Source organism: Dunckerocampus dactyliophorus, chromosome 17 (genome assembly GCF_027744805.1).
Source record: "Dunckerocampus dactyliophorus isolate RoL2022-P2 chromosome 17, RoL_Ddac_1.1, whole genome shotgun sequence".
Classification (NCBI taxonomy): Eukaryota; Metazoa; Chordata; class Actinopteri; order Syngnathiformes; family Syngnathidae; genus Dunckerocampus; species Dunckerocampus dactyliophorus.
In genome coordinates, this window is record NC_072835.1 from 14,067,218 (window position 1) to 14,092,277 (window position 25,060).

Consider the following 25,060-nt stretch of genomic DNA (forward strand, 5'->3'; position numbering starts at 1 on the left):
AAGTTACCGTGTGTGCCTGTGAGGTGAGTCTCTTCACATAAACACAACACACTTTGTGTCATACATTGCATCCTTTCATCATCATCATTCTCACTGTAACCTTATTGTACTGAGCAGCCATGACAAAGACATGACTCATTGTTTTCCTTTGGGGAATTCTATGGTTATCATCATACTTCATCTTCGCTGGTCTTCTGATGTAGTGACATCATCATGCTCAAGTGGAAGATTCTGCATGTTTGTGAGGTGAGTCCCTCGACATTAAAAAGTACGCAGTTCAAGTTGCACATTGCATTCTTGTATGACCATTATTGTCACTTTAGCCTTATTGTACTGAGCAGCCAGCACAAGGAGACACCACTTTCCTACAATGAAGAGGTTCTACGGCAGGGATGTCCAAACGTACCACATACTGAAAAATGAAAGGATCACTTTGATATTTTGAGCGTATGCTAAAACGTTATGTATATACTGTAAAATTTATTTCAAGAAAAAAAACGGCATCTCAGTTGTGTGATATGGGAGACGAAACGTATTATTCGTATGAACTTCGGTCTTTTTTGTTTTTTACATTTTCTGATTATTTCAACTTTCTTCTTAAATAACCTTCATAAATGTAGTTTTTGTAATATTATGACTTTATTCCCATAATATTTTGACTCTATTCTCTTAACATTATAACTTTTTCCACAACCCAATATTCCAAAAATGACAACTTTTTTTTTGTTTTGTTTCTTTTTAATAAATAACTTTTTTTTCTTTAAATTCCAACTCTATGCTATTAAAATGACAGCTTTTCTCATATTATTCTCTTAAAATTGGGACTTTTTTCTTGTTAGAATACAACTTTTTTCTCTTAATTATTCTGACAAAATGAAATGTTTGTGAAATGTTTTATTTTCCAACTACAATATTTCAACTTTTTTTTGTAATTTTGACTTTATTCTCACAATATAACTTTTTCCAGAGCCGAATTTTCCAAAAATTACAACTTTATTTGTGTTTTGTTTGTTTCTCATAATATTACGACTTTTAAATAACGTCGTTTGTCTTTAATATTTCAACTTTATGCCACTGAAATGATATTTTTTTCTCATATTACAAAGTTATTCTTGTAAAATTATGACTTTTTCTTGTTAGATTACAACTTTTTTCTCTTAATATTTTCACTTGATTCTTGTAAAATTACTGCAGATTTTGTTATTTTTGCTGTTTTTTTAGTTTTCTTGTTAAATTATATTTTTAGAAAATTCCGCAGGCCAATAAAAACAACTGCAAATGACCCCGGGGCACACTCTGGGCACCCCTCTTCTACGGTTATCATCGGATTTTTCCTCTTTGCTGGTTGCCTTCTGAGGCGACATCGCAAAAAAAGCGAAAGAAAATGTCGCTGGGTGTTAATCCTCAATTGGGAGATGAGTTCATGTGCTTTCCTACAATGCAGTACGTTCCATTTACAGTACATTTGTATGGTTATTGGAAACATTTTCCACAAGAAGCCATGAAACAGAAGCCAGAAAAAGTGATTTAAGTGACTTGTGGATTTAATCCTTTAGATCATCCCTTGAAAATGTTTTGTTAGCTCTCAGCACATTTTAAAAATAAAACTAAAAAAGCAACAAGAAAAATGGGGAAAAAAGCAGTCATTTTATTATAAAAGAAAGTAGAAATCTTACAATAAAGTCATATTAATATAAAAAAATAACATTATGATAAAATCTTTTACCAGCATAGTGTTGTAATACTGTGAGTAAAAAATATATATATATATATATATATATATATATATATATATATATATATATATATATATATATATATATTCACTGTAATTTTGGCAATATTAATCACAAAACAAAGAATAAAGTTGCAATATTTGGAAAATTAGGTTTGGGGGGGGGTGTGATATTACGAGAATAAAGCCAAAATATGTGATAAAGTCACAATGTTATTTTTAAAAGTTACAATGTATTATTATATATTTGTAAACTTGAAAAACAAGAACAGCAAAAATAGAAAAATGAGTTGGTTTACAAATGTAACATATTAAAGTGGCCCTGTATCCTTTCATTTTACCGGATGTGGCCCTCGCTGGGAAAAGTTTGGACACCCCTGCTTTAGATGCTCAAGAGGAAGATCACTCCGTGTGCTTAGGAGGTGAGTCTCTTCACATACACAGCTCATTTTGTGGTGTCCATTCAATTTTTTTAGTATTATTGGCACATTATTCATATTGTACTGAGCAGCCGGGACACAAACGTGAGCACCACTTTCCTAAATGGTGGTAAGTTCCATTTCAAATTCCATGCTAATCATCACACTTCTGTGGCAGCATCACGAAATAGTAACTTATGGAGGCAATTCTTTTCAAAAATGTTGCTTCAATCCTAAATTGGTGTGTTTGATTTGGGTTCTATTGATGAAGAGTGCAAAATAAATAGACTGAGGAATAGAAAAACTATGTATTTTATTGGGAATTGTAACACCATAAATGTCCACTATTTGACACAAAAGTGTGATGATTTTTCAACCCCATTCCGTGTTGATGTTGACTTTCCAGCCGCCTGGAGGGGGAGGCACCAGCGAGGGTGGGAGGTCAGGAATGGAGAAGAGCTGTGGAGGTATATCACTGTGTGTTTCCTGGTGGTCTTCTATACTGGTCGCATCCCTGCACAGAGCAATGATTGAATGGTTCCATTCTAATTAGACAAGCATGGCGATTCAGTGTTGCGTTCCTACCCTTTGCTGATGAGGCCACTTTGCCTCTTTTCCCTCCTTGAGAGCCACTCCTCTGCAGTGGGCTCAGGCATCACAGGGTCCTCTAAGCCCTCCTTGTGCCGCCTTTCATCTATAAAAGAACCCAAAGTATTCTCTCAAAATGACTTATTTACACTCGTCTAGACAGCCAGCACTTGTATTTGTCTAACATCAATTTATTTGACAAGCAGGCGTTGTCCCAAGGTCCCCTCATATTTTTCTAATAATATAACAAGCCCCACCTGCCTCCTTTTTAGGATAAAAACACATCAACAACGTGCTTTGTCAGCTTTACTGTTTTCTTGGTACTTTTATGGTAGCGTGAACAATCATCATATATCACTGCTGTGCCTGCAATCACAATGTCAGAGTACAAATATGATTTAATAAGCAAATTAAAAGTAATAATATAAAGATATTTAATTATATTGCTATTTATTAAAAGCAAATGTTAAATAAGGTTTTAAATTATTGATTTTGAACTAAACGTAATAAATTTATAAGTACTTTTTTTTTCCCTGCTTTAAAAAAAATAAAATAAAGATATAAGTATAATAGAAAAAAATTAAAATATTTACAACATCTAGCAGTTTACAGGAAAAAATTAAGATCGAGATCATGGAAACAAAAATGATCCGTTGAGGGGTCAAGCAGTCACCATCATCACCTTTTTTTTAACTACACAGGCAAAATTTCAAGTAACATTTTAACATCCATCCCTAACAAGTGCAAGACTAACTTTATCACTGTAATATTAAAACAAATGACGACCTGTATGTATAATAGCAGAAGCCCGCACGAGTAGCTAACGCCACTTTAGAGGTGCACGTTGCCTCTTATTTTAAATAACATTTTATGTATTCTAGGACCTTTTGAGGCATTCAAATCAAAATGTTGCTGCACTTCTGTTTGAATGCTCTTTGTAACAAACTACGCCGGGTCTTTTATCATTGTAGCATGTCTACATTGTTTCTTTACAGCCAAACCTGTGGTAGGCTTTTAGTAGCTTTTTATCATTACATAAAAGACATGATCGTTGTTTATTGTCTGTGTTATTCTTGTGTGCGCAATACGACAACCAATCCTGTCGACAAAAGCAGTGTCAATTCAAATGTTTGTGTGTTGTGCGACAAATTTGCAAAAACAAGAAAACAGCGCCTTCATGCGGTCACAACCTACCTTGCACTTTTCTTTGTAAATTCATAAGCTCCACCTCAGTCATATGAGAAAACCTGCAAGATGGCCCAAAATCACAAACCCCTAAAAGCAAAAAGGACAACATTCATAAACAAACACGTTGTCATAGTTTCTATTAGTTGAATGTATTATGGTTGCTACCTCTTTGGAGAAACTTCCTGCAGGGTTTCTTTGCTTGTTCGTCCTTTAAAATATCAGAAAAGCCTACAAAAGAGGAAAACAAACAAAAATACATACTATACTATACTTACAGTATAGCATTGTGGTAGATCTATCTCACCTCTAAAATGATCAAACCATCCCTTTTTAGCCCTCTGGTGCTGAACACCGTTGAGATGCTTCTTCCTGTTGTGCATGTTGTCCTGGAAGGAGCGGTCACAGTAGTCGCAGTAGTATCTTTTACCCATGGCTCAGCTTGCTGGATGTGTCTCTTAACACAAATAACAGCAATATGTTGGCTTTTAAACACCCTGAAAGACGAAAGACGCACAATGGAATGTTAACAGGAAACGATACATAAATGTAAAATGAAGGCTATGAATGCATTATTATAACCAGAGAACAAATAACAAAGCTACTTTCATTGCTGTTTGTATATTTCGCATACACTGTCGAAGCACGACCTTCTTTCAATGTTTACTGTTTATTAGACCATATATGTGACCATATATATGACAGTAAAAATGCAATAAAATGTCACATACCTCACACAAGTCTCACTACATTAAATAAAGGTGTTTTACACCAAACCAACAGCGGCGTGTGTGCTCAACCAACGGAAGCCGTGTTGGGTCACGGATTAAAGCGGAAGTGAGTTTCGCACATGCGCAATGACTGATTTAAGGCGTCACAATATGGTGTTCTTTCTGTTTGCTGACGTTAAACACAACTCAAACGGCACAAATGACAGAAAACATGCAATTGAATTCTGAATACATCGGATAAGCCTTATTAAATCTATCAGAATGGGGTTTTAATAGCGAAGAGGGGCATTTGCTTAAGGAAGCGGAAGTTAGTCACTGCACATGCGCAAAGACTTGACTGAAGCCGTCTCAACATGGCGCTGGCAAAGACCGTGTACAATCTTCTCTTCAGGAGAACGTCCACTTTCGCCGTGACCATCATGGTTGGAGCTGTCTTCTTTGAGCGGATATTCGATCAAGGCGGCGATGCTATATTTGAGCAAATGAATCGTGGGGTAAGTCAACTTATTGCCACTAAAACAATCTGACCTTGTAGGTAGAGGGCGAAACGATGCTAACGTAGCTAAGCTACCTTGTTCGCAAATGCTAAACATAGGAAACGCTTCTATTAGTACATGTGGTGTGAGACATTAATTTAATGGATGACAACATGTTTCTCTCATGCCAGAAACTATGGAAACACATCAAGCATAACTACGAGAACAAAGACGAGTAAAGAGGGGACGCAGGCCGGTATGTCATTCGTCCACGTTCCATCGACCCTGGACTCAAATGCCGAACAACAATACAACCATGGACTGACTGTGCTCCCAAGTGAGGCGAAAATTGTGACCATACTACCCTCAAGATGGAGCAATAGACCCTTGTCACATCATGATCCATATTCCTGTCATTTGTTAATTCTTTTGTCATCCTCGCATGTTGTAAATTGTTAAATTAAACCTGTCAATGTCATACGTATTTGACTTTATTATATTAAGTAATGTTTACCAGCAAAAACCCCAAATAGTCGCAGCAAGAGAAAAATATGCTCATCTGTCAACAGCACTTAACACAGGACTGTTTTGTGAACATGGGCCAATACGAAGTCTCTGACCTCTCTTTCCAAAATTACTTGGTTGTGTTGAAGAGTCGGCTGTGAGTAACAATCAGTGTCCTGTGTTTATTTGGTGTAAGTAATCAGACAAAAGTGGTTGTCTGTGTAGCATTATAGAGTGTCCATACTGGGAGCGGAGGAAGTGTTGGAACGGGAAAAAAAACACGCATTCACAAGTCAATATATTGAGGCCAGTCAAATTATAGAGTTTGTTTTTGTTGATTGTGCGGTTAATTGATTTACTACCATGACAAGCCTACTGTATATGTACATTGTTTGAATCCTGTATAAGGACAAAGACTAAGGTGCCAGTTACTAAAACATTTATTCTTATGAACTGTACCAGTTAGTGTTCATGTTGGAACTTCTAGATACTGACTCTTGGACGTATCACAGAGTAGTAAAGTAAAATATTCATTTTTATTGATCCATCTTTTAAAACTACTCAATCCTGAAACATATCTAGCATGAATTAATGTCAGATTTAACACAAAAACACACCGAAGATCCTCAATAAATATCAGCATCCCAAAAACTGTGAAAATGCACATATCTGTACCATTCCAAACATCAACAGAGACACTGTATCATTTCAGTAGCAAGACAGTAGGAGGTGGAACATTTTATTGCATTCTTTCAATGGGAGAAAGTAGCACCATCTGGTGGATAAATATAACAAAAACTGAAGGTCAGTAGTCCAAATTGAAAAGTTAAAAGGATTATATTACGTTCAGATAAACGTGGGCTCAATAGTGGCATTTTCAATGGGATATTTTTGGTTGTGAGGAACAATCGTGTGAGTTTTTGTGTAGCGTATTTCAGGCTAATTTAAGGGACAGTGATGACGGTTCTAAAATGTTTTAAAACATGAATATCCTCTGTTAAGTTCCACCTATATTCATTCAGCATTGCCACAATGGCTTGGAAATAAAGTTTAAAAAACTCTATGGCATAAATGTCACTAGGCTCTCTTAAGGCAGCGTGGCAAGCTTTGTCTTTAAATATACTGTATCTGACATTTTGTTAGCCTTTTTACAAAAGGTTTGAATACCAATATGAACTTTGTTATTACACAGTAAAAAATAATAAATAGTGGTAATGCTGACTGCTTTATGATGTCAGCAAATGTATGGACTCCAGTTTACATTGCAAAAAGAGTCAATAAATGGCATCCGTTAACCAACCCCACAGTCTAGTAAGCCACAGATTGACCCCCAAGTCAGCCAAGAATTGTATTTCAGGCGTGAGCATCCTCTCACAGACGGTCCTCCACTTGGCATCGATATCTTTCCTCATGTTGTACCCCAGGATGGATTTTCCCCCGACGGGCTGCCAGGGTAAAAACCGTCTATCATGAATTGTCTGGGCTTCCACTGCTTCTCCACCTTCGATGCAGATGGCTTTCATCTCGGCGTTCCTCCTCCTGAGCTCTATGACTTGCCGCTTCATTCTCTCTCTCCCATATGCTTCCACCTTGGCCCAGAAGGTGTTGTTGAAGTGCTGGTAGAGCATCCAGTCGGCGCCGTTCCACCGCAAAGCCCTCTCCCTCATCTCTGGGGTCAGGAGGGTGACGGATGACCTCTTGCGAGCGTTGTGTTTAAAGTACAGGATGTCCTCCGTCGTCCAGCAGAGTGTTTCTTTGAGGAGGATGAGGGACTCCTCAAAGTGTTCTGCAATGAGAACCAGATGAAACCTTGTGGACAAATCCAAAATGGACTCCATCACTTTTGCATCCTCAGGCTCCAGGTTGTTATCCAAACCAAAGTCGAAAAAGAGCAAGTTCCTCAGGTAGAATGAGTTGTAGGCATCCACGCTGTAGTATTCCCAAGGGCTCTCGAGGAACGCCGCCATTTTGTTCTCCGCGGCGATCCTCCACGTGAAGGGAACCGCTCTGTGGTAGTAGTGGAAGGACGACTCGAAGAGGTCGGCCGGGTTGCGTAAGATGGTGACGTAGACAGCATCGGGAGGTAACAGCTTGGCCACCTCTTGGCGTTGGAAGCGCATGTGGTTGCACAGGATGTTGAAGCACTCGCCAGGCTGGTAGCCCTTCACCTGGGAGCACCGGAATGGTGACGGGTAGAAGAAGTCGTTGCGTCCGTCGGGGAAGGCGAACTTCAGCTGGTGCTTTTGCCCAAAGCGGAAAAGGATGTTCAGGAGCGTGCTGCTGGCCGTTTTGTGCGTCTTCATGAACATGATGTTTCCCACAGGGGAGCACTCGCCTGTTTGGACGCTTCCAGAAGGTCTTGTCAGGTTTTTACCGAGCACATTGAGGGCACAGGTTTCTTCTTGGAGGCCGTTTTGGCTCAGCACTTTCACGCAGTATAGCACCAGCATGATGTTGGCCAATAGAAACCACAGGAAGAGGTTTCGAATTACAGCTGTGCACTTGAGTTTTCCTGTGACGACCAACATTCTGAGAACACACGAATATCATCATTAAATAATTACAGTGGATCCCTGCACATATCCTACCCAGCATTCACAGCCTCTCTAATTCAAAGATTTTTGGTCAAAAAACATCTTATTCACCCTAAGCCAGTAATCATTGATAAATATGTGCTAATAGAGGTAAATATACATCATTTACAGAGTGATTTTACTGCCTACAGGAGAGCGGGGGAAATGCTTTATAATATCAGCGTGCAAATAGGGTGGATGGTGGCGTTCCGGAATGACGACAATGAGAAGAGATAAACTTGCTATGGTAAGAATTTTTCATCACAGCTCGAAAGTTCAGAGTGAGGTTGTCAAGCTGCCACGTGCTTTTAGGAATGGCCCTGCGGATAAAAACGTGACTGCTTCCATCTTAAAGCTGCAGAATGTCACCGGCCCAAGAATACTTCCCCAAAAAATATAAGAACAGCACCACCGGTTCGCATGTGTTCCCAATAGTGGTTGAAAGGAACAGATTGTACAAAAATGTCTGTGTTTTTCACAATTACGAGTTAAAATGCATATAAATTGGCATAATTCAGGCCGAATAAGATGAGTCGTCACTCGCTGCTGTCTGGTATTCCGCACACACAACAGCAGTCTCGGAGAGGCGAGCAACAACTGGCAGTCAGTGTTGTTATGATAGGCTATACAGTCATTTATAGCTAATATTAGTAGCTAAACTTAGCCAAATCGCTATCATTAGCTGACAACAAACATAACTAGTGCACGTGTTACCTCGAGCATAGTTTACGTGCTCCAAGCACGAAAAGGACGGCCAGTACGTTTAAACATGACCGCCCTCCAAGCAGCCGCTGGCTGTGACATCCAGCAGCTTTAAGTCAGTGTGGATATGCGCCCCCTGTGGTTTAATGGAGTATTACAGCAACAAATTCTTTTTATACTTTGTCCAACTGAAATCATTTTTTTCATCACATGTCAAGAAAAAGTGAACAATCTAAATAAGAGAAGATTTTATTTGTTGTCACATGCCAACATGCGTAATGATGAGTCATTTTAGTGTATTTGTGACGGGATTGGGATGATAGACCAAAGTCAGGAGCGATGCAACACATGAAGAAAACTGTTGAGCCCACTTAACCCTCATGTTTACCCTTAAACATATTTATATTTTTTAAGCTGACTTAAAAAAAAACCCAGAAGGGATGGGAATGGAGTCACGTTTCAGACGTTGTAAGTCTTGGACTGACTTTACGGAGAATTCTTTTTAAATGACGAATAAAAACTTCAAAAGAACTTAAAACTAGACAGCGGCCGGTATGTCAGGTTTACGACAAACTATGAACAGGCGACAATTACATTTCATTCAAATCTTAAAATGCACAATCAGTTGCAGACGGAAAGAAAGTCTTTCTTCTCATTCAAAGTATCAGTAATTACCACACCGTCACAGAGTGTACATCGTGAGAGGAAGCATGCATCAGCATCAGCATCAACAAAAGCGTGTAAAGAGGCCATGTATGGATTTACCTGTAGACAACAGTCTTCAACGTATCAGGCGGAGAGTTGCCAGAAACGAAACAAACAATCCTACATTGTGCTGTGTGTTCACAGATGCCACGGATAAGAATCCTACTCATTGGCTGTGACAGCTGAAAGAGCACTTAACACTCCTCCCATATGTTTGGAAACTAACACCCACACTGCATCATCACAAACAATTAGCTACAAAACACACATCTACTATAGTACACTATTACACTATATCAACCTTACCATACTGCACTGTAACGTAATGTACTGTACTTATCCAGGCCTAACATATACTTTACTACACAACAGTATACCGCGTGTAGCAGACTTGTACTGGCATCCGGGTTGAAGAACACACACACACCAAGTCGGGATCTGTACATTTATTTCTGTGGAAGAATGGCAAGGAGGGTACACTAGTAGCAGGCACACACAGCAGCATCCCCTGACTTTAGCTGCTCAAACGTCTACGTTATGGCAGCAGACGTACGTTTCTCCCTGTGTGCGTCGCTATAAAGGGTCCCCCTTGCAACAGCAACCGCAACAAAAATAAGTTCCATCAAAACATAAATGCAGGTTTTGAGAATGTTCACAACAAAAAACTGTATTTTAAATCAAAGATTTCACTCAGCTACACTAGTTTATCCTGTGCTACTGTATTAGGGTGTACACTACTATATTATAGTATAATGTACCTAACATAGGCCATTCTCTACTATATTAGGGTATACTATGTCATACTTTCCTAGGGACTTACAATGGGCAAGAAGTACGTTTGGAATACAGGAGGTGAACAAATGCATTGCGGCTGATGTGAAACGAATGAGGGGTAGGATCAAAATAAGCTTTGTGTCTTCCTACTCCTTTTTGGACTTGCGGAACTGTGAATTGTGTGACGTGATGTGCTCCAGTGTATTAAATGTATCCAGTGAATGAAACCATTGCTATACTGTACTATTCTATACAGTGTTCCCTAGTTTATCGCGGTGGATAGGTTCCCAAAATAGCCTGCAATCACTGAAATCCGAGAAGTGGCCAACTTGACTTGTTTACAATTATCATATATGGGTAACACTTTACAACAAGGTACACATAATGACAGTAGTTAATGAGGAATGAACCTACCTAACCTTAACCCTAACTACTACTCATTAGTTACTCATTAGTTCATTAGTTCCACAGTAACTACTTTATATTTATGTGCCTTAGTTCCTCATTAGTTCTTCATTAGTTCCTCAGTAACTAGTGTAAATTAATGTGCCTTAGTCATTAGTTCCTCATTAGTTCTTCATTCGGTCTTCATTAGTTCCTCAGTAACTACTGTATTTTTGTGTACCTTTATTGTAAAGTGTGACCCATGTATGTTTTAAGGCTGTCAAACCCCTCACAATACACTTTTCTCGGACAGACAATAACATTTTCTCACATTTTAAACACTCTGAAAGTTCAAATTTTGTTAGAATTTGAGTGATCAATCTACTATATTGGACACAATAAGTTATTAAGTGGCTCACCATATGCACTGCTCTGACCGTGCTTCGTCCTGGTGCTGTTCGGCTGTAGTGTTTTTGTATCCTTGTTAAAACATATCGCTCCTGCCGTCCTCCTCCTCCTCGTCCTACTCCTTGAACCGAAGATTCATTTAGTCGGTTTAGTTTCTTCTACTTCATCTATTGTTTCTTAGTGCCTTGCTCTAGTACACCACAAGGACGCAGAACTCAATGTGCGTTCATATGCTGTTAAAAAATATTCAAAATTGGACTTAAAAAACCCGCAAAACAGCGAATCCGCGAAAGGTGAGCCGTGATGTAGCGAGGGAACACTGTACTAGAGCTAATTTATGTCATGCTACGCTACACTACACTATACTATATGGAGCTTAACATGCTGTAATGCTACCCAACGCTGTACCATTTAGAATTTACTATATTATAGTAAAGACACTGTAAATTATTCCATGTTATACTATATTAGGGTATACTATACTACACTGAACTACACGGTTTTCAATAATATGTTCTCAAATAAGATGAATTCGACCCTTTGTTGCAACACTAGCAGTTCTGTTACTTAAAGGGGATATATTTTAACACACTTTCCACTCACAAAATCACCCTTCCCAGGTTTAAACAGGAGACTTTCTTTAATCTTCTGCTGGTGTCGTGTCTCCTTTGACACCATTTATTGGTCCTTCACAGTCAAAATAACAAACTGTCGTTATTTGCCGTGTTTGACAAAGAGGTCAAGATGTACTTGAGGCCAAGGCAACACCAGGCACGTGTCAACCTTTAGCGCACACTCAGCCAAAAATGAGATTGCGTGTGTGTGTGAATTGTCTTCCAGCACAACTACGGTACTTACAGGACTTACGATAGCAACAAGTCGCTAATCATTGAAACACAGACAGAACAAAAAAAAAAAGTTGCTGATGCTGACTTGGTTGATAATGATAATAAAGAACCATACAAATCTTTGCTTTGTTTCTGTACAATTTAAACCGCCATAATTACACAGCTGGGCTACAATACAAAACAAACCAGTTGCAGGTAATAGCTGACTGTCTCTCATAAATCATGTAAAACAATCTTTCAAGGCACTTTGGAGTGACAGTTCTACGCAAGATAAGAGTATACAAAACACACTACAGTACAGTAAGTTTCAGATAAATAATTGATCAAAGGCACACAGTTCAATTAGACAGATAAATCATCTGTTCCCCTTTACATGCATTCATTTACAGGGTTTTAAACCTTTCTTGCTACCATTTTACAACGCCACCATTTAATAGTTACCCCTTATTTTCGTAGCTCCTCATTAATTATATTATTTATACTATGATGTTATTTTGCCACTTTACATTGGCTCCAACCTCCAAATGACCACAGTATTACATAATAGATAGCGCATACTAGTATATACAGTATTAAAGAACATACAGTAACTCTACTACATAAACTGTGGCAGCGTCTCTTGCCAAGTAGTGAGCCAACCTTTTGTAAGCCTGCTGACACGTTGTAGGTCGTTCCGAATTGCTTATTAATGATTTAATATACTTAATAAGGACCTTAGTTACCTTTTTATGAGTGGGCATCACTATTTGGCAAGCTCTAGCTCTTCTTGGCTAATGCCTTAGAGCAGTTTATTAAGTCTTATAATGTTTACTAATCAACATCTAAACAACTTATTACCTTTATTATCAAACATTACTATCTACAATTAGTGTTACGCTTGTATTGTTTTTTAAACACAAGTGGAGATACATTATTTTCACCAGATAGTATATGATGGCAATAAACACCTCTCTAAGTGGAAAAAATAATGTTAATCCAACTCTAAAAAAAAAAAGAGTTAACAGTGTAGTGAGTCAAAAGTCAAGATGGAGGAATGCCCGAGGCCATCATGTGACTCAGTAGATGGGCCGGTAGAGGATCTGCCCCCCCAGCAGCCTGCGCTTCAGCTCCTTCCACAGCAGGCTGCGCTCTCTCTGCGAGCCCTTCATGAAGCCGCGGTTCTCCTGAGCACGGCGGGATAAATACGGGATGACCTCATTGACCGGCCCGTAGGGGACGTATTTGTAGACCGGGAAACCCGCTTGACCTGGGGATACGAGGAGACACACTGTTGTCAAGTTGATGTTCAATAACTAAGTCGTCAACCTGTGCCAGTTTGATCAGTGCTATTTATGAGGCTCAAGTACGTTACTGTTTATTAACACAAGAGACATTATTATTATCTTTTCTAAAACACACTCTTGGATTTCCTTATGTTTTTATATACAGAATGACTTATGTCATTATAGTTATGTTTTACAATGAATAATAACAATAGTAATAATGATTATTCAAATACTGTAACATGCTTTTTTCAAATAACTTTTTTTCAGATATTAGATATTTACGTATTTTAGATACGATTAGCCATAGTCTAGAACAGGGGTGTCCAAACTTTTTCCAGCGAGGGCCACATACTGAAAAACGAAAGGATGCAAGGGCCACTTTGATATTTTGTAAACTAACCATAGAGATATGCTAAGAAGCTGTACGGAGCTCAAGAAAAAACTGCATTTCGCCTTTGTAATATTGGTGAAATGCGACTAAAAATGACGTTTTTTACATAATAATATGGATTTATTCTTGTAAAATTGCGACTTTTGTTCTTCATTTGATGACTTTTTTCCTAATATTTTGACTTTATCCCCGTAAAATTACAGCTGTTTTTTTTTGTTTTTTTCCATTTCTGCTGTTTAATATTCCAAGTATTTCATTTCAGCTTTCCTCTTTTCTTCTCGTAATTATAACTTTATTCCCATAATATTTTTTATCCTAAAAAAAGATGTATTTTTTCTTTATTTCAACATTGTTACTAAAATTATATTTTTCTTCATATTACTAGTTTAGTCTCATAAAATTTAACTTTTTTCTCATTTGAAAACAATTTTTATCTGTTAATATTTTGACTTTATTTCTGCTGTTTTCCATTTCTTTTTTTCTTGATTTTTTTTGTATAATTTTCCCAATATTTCAACTTTCTTCTTGTATATTTTCTTCTCCTAATATTTTCACTTTATTCCCATGTTATACATTTTCCCCCAACCTAAGTTTCCAAAAATGACAACTTTATTCATTGTTTTTGACTTAAAAAAAAAACAACTTCTTTCTTCAATATTTCAACTTCATGCTACTAAAATGACAATTTTTCCTCATACTATTACTTTATTCTTGTGAAATTATGTTTTTTTTTCCTTGCTAGATTACAACTCTTCTCTTAATATTTTGACTTTCGATTGATTTTCCCATTTTTGCTGCGGTTGTTTTTTTTTTTTTTAAAGTTTCCTTGTTAAATTACATTTTTTGACTGTGCTGCGGGCCGATAAAATCACAGCCGTGGGCCGCACGGTCAGTACGGTATTTCAGGGAATTTATTAGTAAAGCCTCACATTACTGTATCATTGCATTACTTTTGCAATGTGGTGCACGCTCAGTACACTATGGACTCCTAACACCATCACCGTAACACTGATAACCTTCAGTAGTTTGTTCCTAAGATATCTCCCTTTTAAAGGTCGCTCTTTTCTTTGAACTTCAAAGCCCACGATGGCGACCGACGGCGGCCACATGAGTGTGTGACGCAAGCCTGTGATCCCACCACGTCTGTTTATTGGTAGTAATCAGAGCTTGGGGTAGAGGGAACTGGGGGGTCCACATACCCAGCGGGAAGCTGATCTGGTCACACATGCCGAGCAGCTGTCCAAAGTAGACTTTATTCTCAGTGGGTGAAAGGCCCATCTCGTTCATCCTGAGAAAGAACACACGTTGCTGAGACGTTCTTACATAACAACATTCCAGCCCGGGGTCGGGTGGGGGGACTGCAGAAATATCCTTGTTACGTGTAGGTTCTACTTACATTTCCAAAGTGAATTTCACTGTGTCCTCGTTATGAGTGGCAACCATGATGTTTGCTTTGCGGCTGTGCTCGATGTCCTCCAGCAAGTACGTCAAGCACCTGGAAAAAAAACACCACCACCACACGGTTTGGCAACGTTTCCGCTGTATAAGCGTCGCCATGTGGCGCAACTCACTTGTGGTACATCCTATTGGTGGCCTCGTAGTCCGGGTTTATCGGGTCCTCGTAGCCAATCTCCTCAGCTCTGGCCCTTTCCTGGTACATGTAGGCACCGCGGACTAGCTTGGCACCAAAGTACCAGCCCTCCCTGCGCGACAGCTCCACATCCACTGTCACGTTGTCATAAGCCTCCTGAAATTATTGATTCAAATATCGTGAGCACAAATACAGATGAACGCCCATCTGTCCATCTTTACATACTTATAGTACAAGACCAGTCACAAGTTTGGTGACACCTTCTCATTGAATTAACATGACAAAGAGTGTCGAAACTTTTGACTGTCTTAAGCAGAGGTGGGCAAACATTTTGAATCGCGGGCCTCATTGGGCTAAAAAAACTGGCAGAGGGGGCCGTCTATGTATGTGGTCATCAAACAGAACGACAGACTTGCTCACGGTGCCACGAAACAAAAACAAAACACATCCACAGCAATTTAACGCGTCACATAAATCAACTACTACTACCACGTGGGTGATAAACAGCAACTAAGCGCTAAACATAACACGTAACTTAAAACTCTTATTTCCAAATGCCCCCAAGGCATGCTGGGTAGTCCAGCGGCAACCATATGAACTAAGAGCAATAAAACATTGGATATCAAGAGTATGTTAACTCGTCCTTGTTTACTTCTCTGACGATGTCCTCAACATATTGCAATCAAGCAAAGATCAGTCAATCAGTCAAAAGTGCGTATGCAGAATGTAAAGGAAATGTTAAAGGTAAAAGTAAATGTTTCTCTGTGTCCAGTGTGTTAGTCCGTAATATGAATGAATACAGTAGGTCGACTGTGTCCTGACCTTCAGGTAGCACTGATAGGTGTTGAATATGATTGGCTTCTCTCTGTTGAACTTCCTCTGCATTTCCAGCGTCAGGCGACTGATGGCTGGCTGGAAGTACGTCTGCTCGGCGTCCACCATGAGTCGTACGCCGTTCTCCATGGCATACTGGGACGCACACATAAGAGGTAAGGATCCCAACAAAACAGTGAAATGTATCGGTAAAACGTTATTACGCTCACATTAGCTAGAACGTCCACTCTTTGCAGCATTCGCTTCATTTGGCGCTCTTCCTCAGCTGTAAATGTGCTCAGCAGAGGTTCCAGCTTGCCCGTCTGTAACACACACACACACACGGGCACATAAAAATATTTACATTGATTATGGAACCACTTATAATACAGCTACACAACTGGAGCCCATACAACAGCTACTGCACTGTAGGGATTGTGCATTTTTAAGTTTAAAAACCAACCAAAATATTACAAAGAGATGTCAGTATGATGCAGTGCACACCACACACACCGGAACCACAACAACACACGGATACATTCATAAGGCAAGCCTTTTGTATAGCTAATAGAAACCTAATATTATAATGCATACCTAGTATTGTGGCTCGTGCAATGCCCATTGCATATGACCTAATACGCTATCAAAGGTCATATCACTGCTGTACAAATGTGCCGTTGGGAAGCTAACAAGGACACTAACAAGGACTTTACTTAATTTTTTTACCATTATTGACTTACCTCAAGGTTTGGCACCATAAGAAGATTGGAGATATTGGTTGTATCATTTATCAAACTGTTCCAATCCAGCAGATCTATGGTTCTGGAAATAAAGATGTGAGCAACAGGTTATTAATGACTATTAATTTCAATGTAATTAGCCAAATAGGACTCTATTTCCTTCTGGAGGCCCCAAAACAGGGCTGGTCAACTGGCAACCCAAGGGCCAAATCTGGCCCATGAATGACATCACGTCAACCCGGGAGTTCAGCTCAAAACTTAGGAGTGACATTTTTGCAGCAGATTGCTGAAAACCCCTGAGCACTGTCATATAGAGGATCTTTGACTAGCATTTTTGGGGAAAATCCTTTAAAAACAGCTGAGGTTTCCTGGCAAATAGAGCGGTGATTCTCAACTGGTGGTTCGCGACCCACTAGCTGTTTTCATTGCGTTGCGGCCGTCTTCGCCAAAAAGAAAACCAAAAAAAAAGTGTAGTGACCCGATGTCTGTGAAAGCATTTCGCATCTGTGCTATTCGCTTGCTATGCCACCACGATGTGCGTGCCATGTTTATGGGCAACTTGGTCAAGCTGGAGTGGGAGGGGAAGGACATCGAGTGTGGACTTACTGTGCCGTCTGTCTGACACACAGCTAGATAGCTACATACCTACTGGAGAATAGCACGGCTTAAAGCAAAAGCTCACATTGTGGCGTCTGGGGAAATTCTGCCCACAATAAAGACTACCAGGTACAGTATGACGCCACTGTTAAATGCCCAATTCGACCTTTTGACCCAGGCAGAGGGGTGGTCTACAGAATAAACGGTCCTCTTATTATTATTACACTTCCCTGCTGAGTGTTCAATCACAGCAACTGGAGTGGCTTAACTTTTCACTTGTCATCTAGGTCCATGTGCAAAACCTGATGTTTGCAGACGTTTGCTGACGTTTATTCACTGTGGGTTCTGACGTTGATTTGACCGTTGGAACTCGGTCACTTCTCCCACCGGTGTTCCAAATTTGAACCCTCATGTTGAGGAGCAACACAAACACAACGTTGAGACAACGTACATTTGCTGACGTTTACTCACTATCGGGTTTTGATGTTGATTTGACCGTTGGATCTTGGTCACTTCTCAAATAATGTCCCAAACTTGAACGCTTAATTAAACTTTTTTTTTTTATTTTTTTTTTTTACATTTGACAAAACAGACGTGCCTGCTGGGCTGTGTTATTGTCCACTACCTCCAATTCAAACTGCACTTTACTGTCTGTTCCGTAAAGGGACTGTTTGCAACAGGCTCAAAATGACACCGTCAGCTCTTAGCGAAGGATCCTGCGCATGTGTGTGTCACCTGGGGCGCAGCTTACACGCTTGGAGCAGGAAGAGGGCGGCATATAATGCCTGCAACACGTTCAAACGTTAGCGTCCTCTAGGCAGCTATGTAACTGTTGCAAACAGTCTTTTTAAAGGGACTTTATTAAATAAATAAGATAATAATAAGATAATAAGCCTCTTGTCATTGAAGGGTGATGGTGGGTCCCGCAGCCAAACCAGTTGAGAACCACTAATATAGAGGATCTTTGACTTGCATTTTTGCTGTCGATCCACAAAAACAGCAGAACTCTCCTGTCATAAAGAGGATTAGTCATTAGGGTTAGTGATGTAGAGGACTAGTATTTTTGCAGTAGGTCCAAAAGTCATTTCAAAGATCTTTGACTAGCGTTTTTTTGCATCTCGTCCTTAAAATTCCAATGGTTACCCTTACCCCGACAGACCCAGCTTCTCTCCAGTGAACCAGTTTTCAATGACGTCCTTGGCAGCAACACCCAGCCTGGTCAAACTTTCCTACAAGCAAATGTTAGCATCAATTACAAAAAAGAAAACAAACATTTACTCCAGTGATTGAATATTCCTCGACACACACCTTGAGTTCTTCCGGCTCCAGTTTTTGCTCCAACGCCGTCATTTCTGATTTGCCTTGTTGGGCTGCCAGGAATTTAAAGAACTGCTTCCATTTGACCAAGACCTCAGAAAACTGGAGCTGTGCAGAAAAAAACAAAAAACAAGACAGCTGTTAAATATTATATCCACTATTATCTGCTTATGTGTTATATTGTAAGTTAGTGTCAGTGTTTGCAGGCAAAATAACAAACTTAACGTACAATCGTAAAAGTTGGCACCAGCTTATTCAGTATACAGCGGTGTGATAACTTAAGAGATAAATAGCAAATGATTGACTTCTGTAAGGAGATAAACTATTATCACTGGTATACTTGTCTACCCTCCCGTTTTCCCCAAGAAACTACCGAATTTTGCCCTTCTTGCCCAAATAATGGCCGGTGCTGGTTGAAACTGAAATTTTCTTATTTAGCCTCATTATTCCTGATTTTCCTGTAAGATTTTATAATGCAAATTTTGAGAGGTATGACTACTGGATGAGATAGCCCCCATGCTACCCTTGAGCTTGCCAGATAATATTGCGGACATTGCGTTCCACTCACAAGGAACTGTGGGCGTCCCAAGGCTGTCATTTTGATGGCCGAAAAGCCATCTGCAGAAGCACCACCTGAAATTAGACAGATAACATTGCAACTATGTGCTGTTATTGTGGTGGTAGCTAAAAGTGCTGTACAGTACAGCAGCACTGCGTCACACTAAGAAATGTTTATAAGAGTAATGCCGTCCATCATTCATCATTTTCTACAACGCTCGTCCTCATTAGGGTTATGGGTGAGCTGGAGCCTATCCCAGCTGACTTCAAGTATGAGGTGGAGTACACCCTGGACTGCTCAGCCTAACGGAGGGCACATATAGAAAAAACACCATTTTTAAAAATATGTAAGCTTTTTCCTCACCAGAGGCTTTGATGCAGTTGATGAACGTTTCCATTTGGTTGTCACATTTGACCTCGTCCGCGTAGAAGTACGTGCGGGCACTGATGACACCCCCGCGCCTGTCCCCAAACTGCCGATGGGCCTTGTACTTCTTCTCACGGTGTTCAGCATCTGAAGGGTGAGGGGAATAAAACCATTAAGTCTTTTTTCTGTCAAGAAAAGGTTAGAGTTAAATACTGAAAAGAATGGTATACTATATTAATGCCATATATGCTCCAATTAACATCTTCAGTCAATTAACATCCAAAAGCAACTAACCGTCAGGCTCTCAAACTAGCACCGGGTCAAAAAAAACTGTGGCTGTAGGCAACCTCCTGATGCAGCTTTTCAATTAACTACACAAAATGACAGCAGCTGCATACAATGAAGTATCATGAGTGGTCAGAATCCAGCAGCTTTATCTACATCTGCCTGCGCTTTAAAATGTTGCTATGTGTGTTACATTTTCCGTACTGTTTTTTACAGTGAACTCATCAGCGCTATTATTGCTAGCTAAGCAGTTTGCTCATTTTTGCTAACACAACATTGGTTCTATGGCTGCTGTGTTGTGCAATGTAGCGCAATACTTTTTTGCATTCCACTTTCTCATGCACTCCAAATCATTATTAAAGTTAAGAAATTACGTTCGGAAATAATAGGTTCGCTTCAGTCGTCGCTTCTCGCCAATTATCGCTTGTTTCCATCTGTCACGCTCTATCACAACGTCCTCTTTGCGGTAAATAAATTTACCACGTGTAAATAAACACACCAGCTACAATTACAGCATTTACGGTATATCGGTATAATAAATAAAATATATTCACTTTTTAAAATACTGAAGTAAAAAACTGTCCAACAATAATTTTCAGGCATAAAAATGTTGAATAATAATAATGACCTGTATAAATTCTGCCTTCACATAATAATATATTTAATAATATAGATAATAATGCTTTAAATCAAACTCGTGCCATGGAGGGCCGAGACACTGCAGGTTTTCTTCCACTAAAGCAGGTGATTGCAATGATCAGCACCTCCTTCAGTTTGAGGGCAGGAGCTCATCAATAAAAAAAAAATCACCTGCTGGAGAAACTGGTTGGAGAGAAAACCTGAAGTGTTTCGGCCACCCATGGCACAAGTTTGACTCCATCCCTCTTCTACGCCGCTCATCCTCATTAGGGTCGCAAGTATGCTGGAGTCTATCCCAGCTGACTTTGGGCGAGAGGCGGGGTACACTCTGGACTGGTCGCCAGCCAATCGCAGGGCACATATAGACAAACAACCTTTCACACTCACATTCATACCATTTAGAATCACCAATTAATGTAACATGCATGTTTTTGGAACATGGGAGGAGAGAACCCACACAGGCACAAGGAGAACATGCAAACTCCACACAGAGATGCCCAACGGAGACTCGAACACAGATCTTCCAGCTCTCCTGACTGTGTGGCCAACATGCGAACCACTAGGCCAGCATGCGGCCCTAACAGTTTGACACGTTCTTTAAATGAACAATTTTTAAATGAAACTATCATACAGAGTGATTTATTTAATAATATGGTTATTTCAGATATATTAAATATTTTAGATTGCTCCTTCTAACCTGAACCATAGTCGTCAGTCATTATTTGGTCTGGACCAGCTCATTCCAGACCCCACTTAAGAGGCCAAATATAACCATTCCTGGCAAGATCATATTATGTTTCGCTTGGCTGAACATACCATAGCCTTTACTCATAGTGACTCTTGTTGCACGGAACAAACAAACAGTCCACACTGACCGTACAGGAACAGGAACAACATGTACAATACCAGTCAAAGGTTTGGAGACACCTTCTCATTGAATTACATAAGAAAGTGTGTCTTAAGCTTTTGACTGGTACTGTACTTTTTTTTATCTTAAAGGAGGTCAGCTAATACACTCACCTGGACTTTCTTTCTCTGCTTGAGACACACATGAACTGCAAAATGAAAAAAAGAGTTGCATGAGATGTACAATGATTACACGAGAGAGCAACCTTTTTTTTCAACCTGCCAGCGCTAACTGACACATAAAAGAAATTACTAGTTGTTTTTATTGTATATCACGCCAGCAAACGTGACATTTGTCCATTTTGGATGTCCTATTTTTGTTTTAATGTTGTGAAACATGTTATTATAATGTTATTTTCTCTATTAAGACCATTGTGTAACCTTTGCAGGGATTCAGTACATTACTGTATAAGGAAACAGGACTTCTCAAGTACTGCCCCACGACAGGCTGAATAGCCAATCAGAGGAGAGGGGTCTGTCCCAACCAGCCAATAACAGACCATCTTTTTTTGTTCCTGCCTGACATTAAACAGCAAGCAAGGCTTTTTGTGCGCTTGTTTGTTCATGACGCAGGGCAGACGAGGTACTAAGTGTGATAACAGATAGCAGGAAATTGTGAGATTACGGGAGCAGTCGAATCAGGATTATATATAATACAAACACCAGATAAGGAAGGCTCCATCAAGTAACAAATTAAATGCTTTATCTTGACTAATATTGGTATTAATTTTACAATATGCTTATTATAAGGTTGCTACCAACATACGTAAATAGATGTTGACAGTTCAACAACTTTTATCAAGTAAATGAAATACAATGTTTTCAAACATCCTGAACAGTACACCTCGTTCGGTTCACCTGCTCAATCTAACAAGAGTTGCATCACAGATTAGGTATAAATTGCCCCATTTTGGTTGACATTTAGTTTCAATTTGACTGTATTGTGAGCGAAATACATGCAAAACTAATGAACATATTGTTAAATTAATAGTTAAAGGTCCTATCAGCCTTGTTTATGGGCTGACCTAGAGGCGCTAACTTTTGAACTTACTTCCTGCTTTGAGTATGTAAGCTACTCCCCACTAGTTATGTGTCAGCTAATGATAGCCATTTGGCTAAGTTTAGCTACTAACGTTAGCTATCATTGAATGTAGCCTATCATAACAACAACATGACTACAAATCGTTGATCGCCTCTCTGAGGCTACCTTTGCATGTGTGGACACACTACCGACATCTACGTGGATACCAGACGGCCGTGAGTGACCAATCATCTTATTCGACCTGAGCAACAATTTACGCCATTTTTATGCAGTTTACACTTAATTGTTAAAAATATTGGCATTTTTTGTCCAATTTTTTCTCTTGAACCACTGTTGATAACATATGCCAGCTAGTGGTGGTGTTCTTATATTTTTTGGTTGGAAAAAAATTATTTTGGAGATGAAGACATACGGCACTTTTAATTAATACCACCTACTCAATTGAATACAAGGGCTGTATTAAAATTATGTCTTTGGAAAGGATTGGATTTATATTTGGTTTTAATTTAGCAATTAGATTATCATTATTATTATTATTATTATCAAATAATAATGAAATAAAATGTTTTTTTATGTTATTGTATGCAGCCCTGAACAAATACACTCACCGGACACCTCATAAGGTACAACTGCTCGATCTAATACAAGGACTGTATTAAAATTCAGTCTTTAAAAAGGTTTTAAAAAATAGATTATTTGATATGTGGTATTGATTTAACATCAACAAACAAATAATTCAGAATATTACACAAAAGTGAAGCATTAATGTCTTTATAAAGGCTGTATAGATCAGAATAGATTGCGCAAGTGTAGCTAATGTTGTGGTCGGACAGCGTGTACTGTACTGTACCATAAAATGTACCAATAATGACGCTGTAATTACTGTAATAAAATGGGAAATGGACCTCTAAAGAATTCTTTTAATTCCCTTCACAATTTGAAGTTATTACCGTAAATCATGTGTTTGAGTCACATGATTGTTGTGTTATGGGGAGGGTTCTTTCAGTAAGTTGTGCTTTTTCCTTTTTTTAACCAATGTTACATAACACACGCCTAATTTGTGCTCATGTAGGCGTGTTAATAGGAAAATGACCCTTTGGTTTAAAGCGCCATCTCCAGTCAAACGTGAACTCACTCCATCTCTTTCCTCTCGGCCTCCTCTTGTGTCAAGTCCTCTTCCACGCTGTAGTCCAGCACGGCGCCAACGCCAAAGGCCTGGTTCTTCTTTATGAGGGGTTTGATGGCGTTGTGGTCTTCCCCGGCCACAAACTGCCCGTAGAAGGTCATCTTCATCAGCTTCTCAAACAGCCGCTGACCCAGCAGCTTCTTGCTCAGCTCCATTAACTTTTGACAACAATATAGTTAAAATATACCTGTATACATATACATCCTTGTGTTTAATGCTCTTTTTGTCATTGGGACACCTGATTTTTTTCATTGGCAATACACAAACTACGCAGTATTTTCCCAAAAATGGGGTGCAAAGTGGAATATTTGTGATTAGGTTATTACAACCTTGGCTAGGTTTTATAAATGAATATGTTTGGAGCTAATCTGAGTTATTGAAAAATGTTCCCCATACAAATGTAGCATTTTTGGTCACTGATGTAGGCTAGATTTTGGTGTAATGCATTTAACTAAACATAAAATACATCAAATAAACTGATGGTTCTGCCCTGTGTCCACTTCAAGATGCATTAAGCTCAAATCAACTTTCTATCCGGATCTGATCTAGATCGCAGTATAATCTGTCAACATGGGTGAAAAAAGTGTGCTTGCCTCACCTCCTTGTTCTTCTCCACAAGCATATCTACGGTGCAAAGCTTGAAGACCAACAGGCTCCTCAGCAGCTCGATGTTGTCCTTACTTTTATAAGCTTCCTCTGTGTTGTTGAAGTCTATATGGATTTTGCTCAGCTTTTGTCCATCTTTTGATGTGTTTCTGCTCTGGCTGATGAGTTCCACGGGGTCAGCCTCCACCACGGCGCATTCATCCTGCTCTTTCTCCAAATGCTGGTTCTTGGTGGACGCCACTGTGGACCTGCATCTCCTATAACAAAGGCGAAATTTGCCGGAGGCATTATTCGCCCGAGCAAGAGCTGACACGATCTTGGCGCACGACATGTTTTCCTCTTCTCCTCTTAGATGACTTCTGTCTGGAAAACGCGCGCCTCTGTGGGGTAGATGGAGCTGTGAAGTTGCGTAATGTTATCCTCTCAAGGGGTGGGTGGGGGGCGGTTCTTGTCTACGTTACATAATAACACCACCACAGCCCCTTTGCACAACACCCCAATTTATCACCCCTTCTTCTCACTCAACAGTTGTTTCCACCCTTCATCAAGCGGGACTCCACACAGTTACAGCATTAGTATTACTGCTTAAATTAAATTGGTTTTCTGACGCAAACAATTTACACTGAAAACAATGTAAAGGCTTCGTCATTCCAATGAAAAGTCGTCACATGCTTGCGCTTGTTTTGGTTGTGGTTGACACAAGCCGCTGGTGGCAGCAATCGGTA

General features: G+C 39.4%; 4 protein-coding genes across 5 annotated transcripts; 1 reads left to right on the forward strand and 3 right to left on the reverse strand.

Annotated features, from left to right (window-relative positions):
• Positions 1–1,879: 1,879 nt before the first annotated feature.
• On the reverse strand, positions 1,880–4,752 carry zmat5 (zinc finger, matrin-type 5). 2 transcript variants are annotated; one of them, XM_054758136.1, is made up of 6 exons: positions 4,659–4,752; positions 4,235–4,424; positions 4,096–4,158; positions 3,937–4,017; positions 2,740–2,848; positions 1,880–2,668 (listed from the first exon to the last, which is right to left on the reverse strand). In XM_054758136.1, exons 2-6 carry the CDS (start codon positions 4,359–4,361, stop codon positions 2,527–2,529), a joined length of 522 nt encoding a protein of 173 aa, XP_054614111.1. In that variant the 5' UTR covers positions 4,362–4,424; positions 4,659–4,752; the 3' UTR covers positions 1,880–2,526. The 2 variants fall into 2 exon arrangements, with proteins under 2 accessions (XP_054614111.1, XP_054614112.1); XM_054758137.1 differs by having other exon boundaries at positions 4,235–4,384; positions 4,659–4,746.
• A 216-nt stretch (positions 4,753–4,968) lies between these two features.
• On the forward strand, positions 4,969–5,614 carry LOC129170485 (cytochrome b-c1 complex subunit 9). The gene is made up of 2 exons (XM_054758138.1): positions 4,969–5,152; positions 5,326–5,614. The coding sequence occupies exons 1-2, from the start codon at positions 5,012–5,014 to the stop codon at positions 5,371–5,373; spliced, it is 189 nt and encodes a 62-aa protein (XP_054614113.1). The 5' UTR covers positions 4,969–5,011; the 3' UTR covers positions 5,374–5,614.
• Positions 5,615–5,928: 314 nt separating this feature from the next.
• On the reverse strand, positions 5,929–9,955 carry gal3st1b (galactose-3-O-sulfotransferase 1b). The gene is made up of 2 exons (XM_054758135.1): positions 9,679–9,955; positions 5,929–8,167 (listed from the first exon to the last, which is right to left on the reverse strand). The coding sequence occupies exons 1-2, from the start codon at positions 9,786–9,788 to the stop codon at positions 6,913–6,915; spliced, it is 1,365 nt and encodes a 454-aa protein (XP_054614110.1). The 5' UTR covers positions 9,789–9,955; the 3' UTR covers positions 5,929–6,912.
• A 1,875-nt stretch (positions 9,956–11,830) lies between these two features.
• prodha (proline dehydrogenase (oxidase) 1a) lies at positions 11,831–24,794 on the reverse strand. The gene is made up of 14 exons (XM_054756458.1): positions 24,328–24,794; positions 23,679–23,887; positions 21,616–21,650; positions 19,669–19,818; positions 19,315–19,379; positions 18,738–18,854; positions 18,579–18,658; positions 16,833–16,914; positions 16,323–16,415; positions 16,102–16,248; positions 15,260–15,435; positions 15,085–15,183; positions 14,888–14,976; positions 11,831–13,278 (listed from the first exon to the last, which is right to left on the reverse strand). Exons 1-14 carry the CDS (start codon positions 24,664–24,666, stop codon positions 13,088–13,090), a joined length of 1,872 nt encoding a protein of 623 aa, XP_054612433.1. The 5' UTR covers positions 24,667–24,794; the 3' UTR covers positions 11,831–13,087.
• Positions 24,795–25,060: the final 266 nt, after the last annotated feature.

Excerpts from the sequence above, each read along its gene's own strand:
- zmat5 (XM_054758136.1), bottom strand. The coding sequence starts at position 4,361 with ATGGGTAAAAGATACTACTGCGACTACTGTGACCGCTCCTTCCAGGAC. Across the intron at positions 2,849-3,936 it reads TTTACAAAGAAAAGTGCAAG|ATGAAAGGCGGCACAAGGAG; the intron begins GTAGGTTGTGAC and ends GTTCTTTTATAG. Across the intron at positions 2,669-2,739 it reads AGTGGCCTCATCAGCAAAGG|GGATGCGACCAGTATAGAAG; the intron begins GTAGGAACGCAA and ends TGCTCTGTGCAG.
- LOC129170485 (XM_054758138.1), top strand. The coding sequence starts at position 5,012 with ATGGCGCTGGCAAAGACCGTGTACAATCTTCTCTTCAGGAGAACGTCC. Across the intron at positions 5,153-5,325 it reads TTGAGCAAATGAATCGTGGG|AAACTATGGAAACACATCAA; the intron begins GTAAGTCAACTT and ends CTCTCATGCCAG.
- gal3st1b (XM_054758135.1), bottom strand. The coding sequence starts at position 9,788 with ATGAGTAGGATTCTTATCCGTGGCATCTGTGAACACACAGCACAATGT. Across the intron at positions 8,168-9,678 it reads TTGAAGACTGTTGTCTACAG|AATGTTGGTCGTCACAGGAA; the intron begins GTAAATCCATAC and ends GTGTGTTCTCAG.
- prodha (XM_054756458.1), bottom strand. The coding sequence starts at position 24,666 with ATGTCGTGCGCCAAGATCGTGTCAGCTCTTGCTCGGGCGAATAATGCC. Across the intron at positions 18,659-18,737 it reads TGGAGCCGGAAGAACTCAAG|GAAAGTTTGACCAGGCTGGG; the intron begins GTGTGTGTCGAG and ends ATTTGCTTGTAG. Across the intron at positions 16,915-18,578 it reads GAGAAGCTGGGTCTGTCGGG|AACCATAGATCTGCTGGATT; the intron begins GTAAGGGTAACC and ends CTTTATTTCCAG.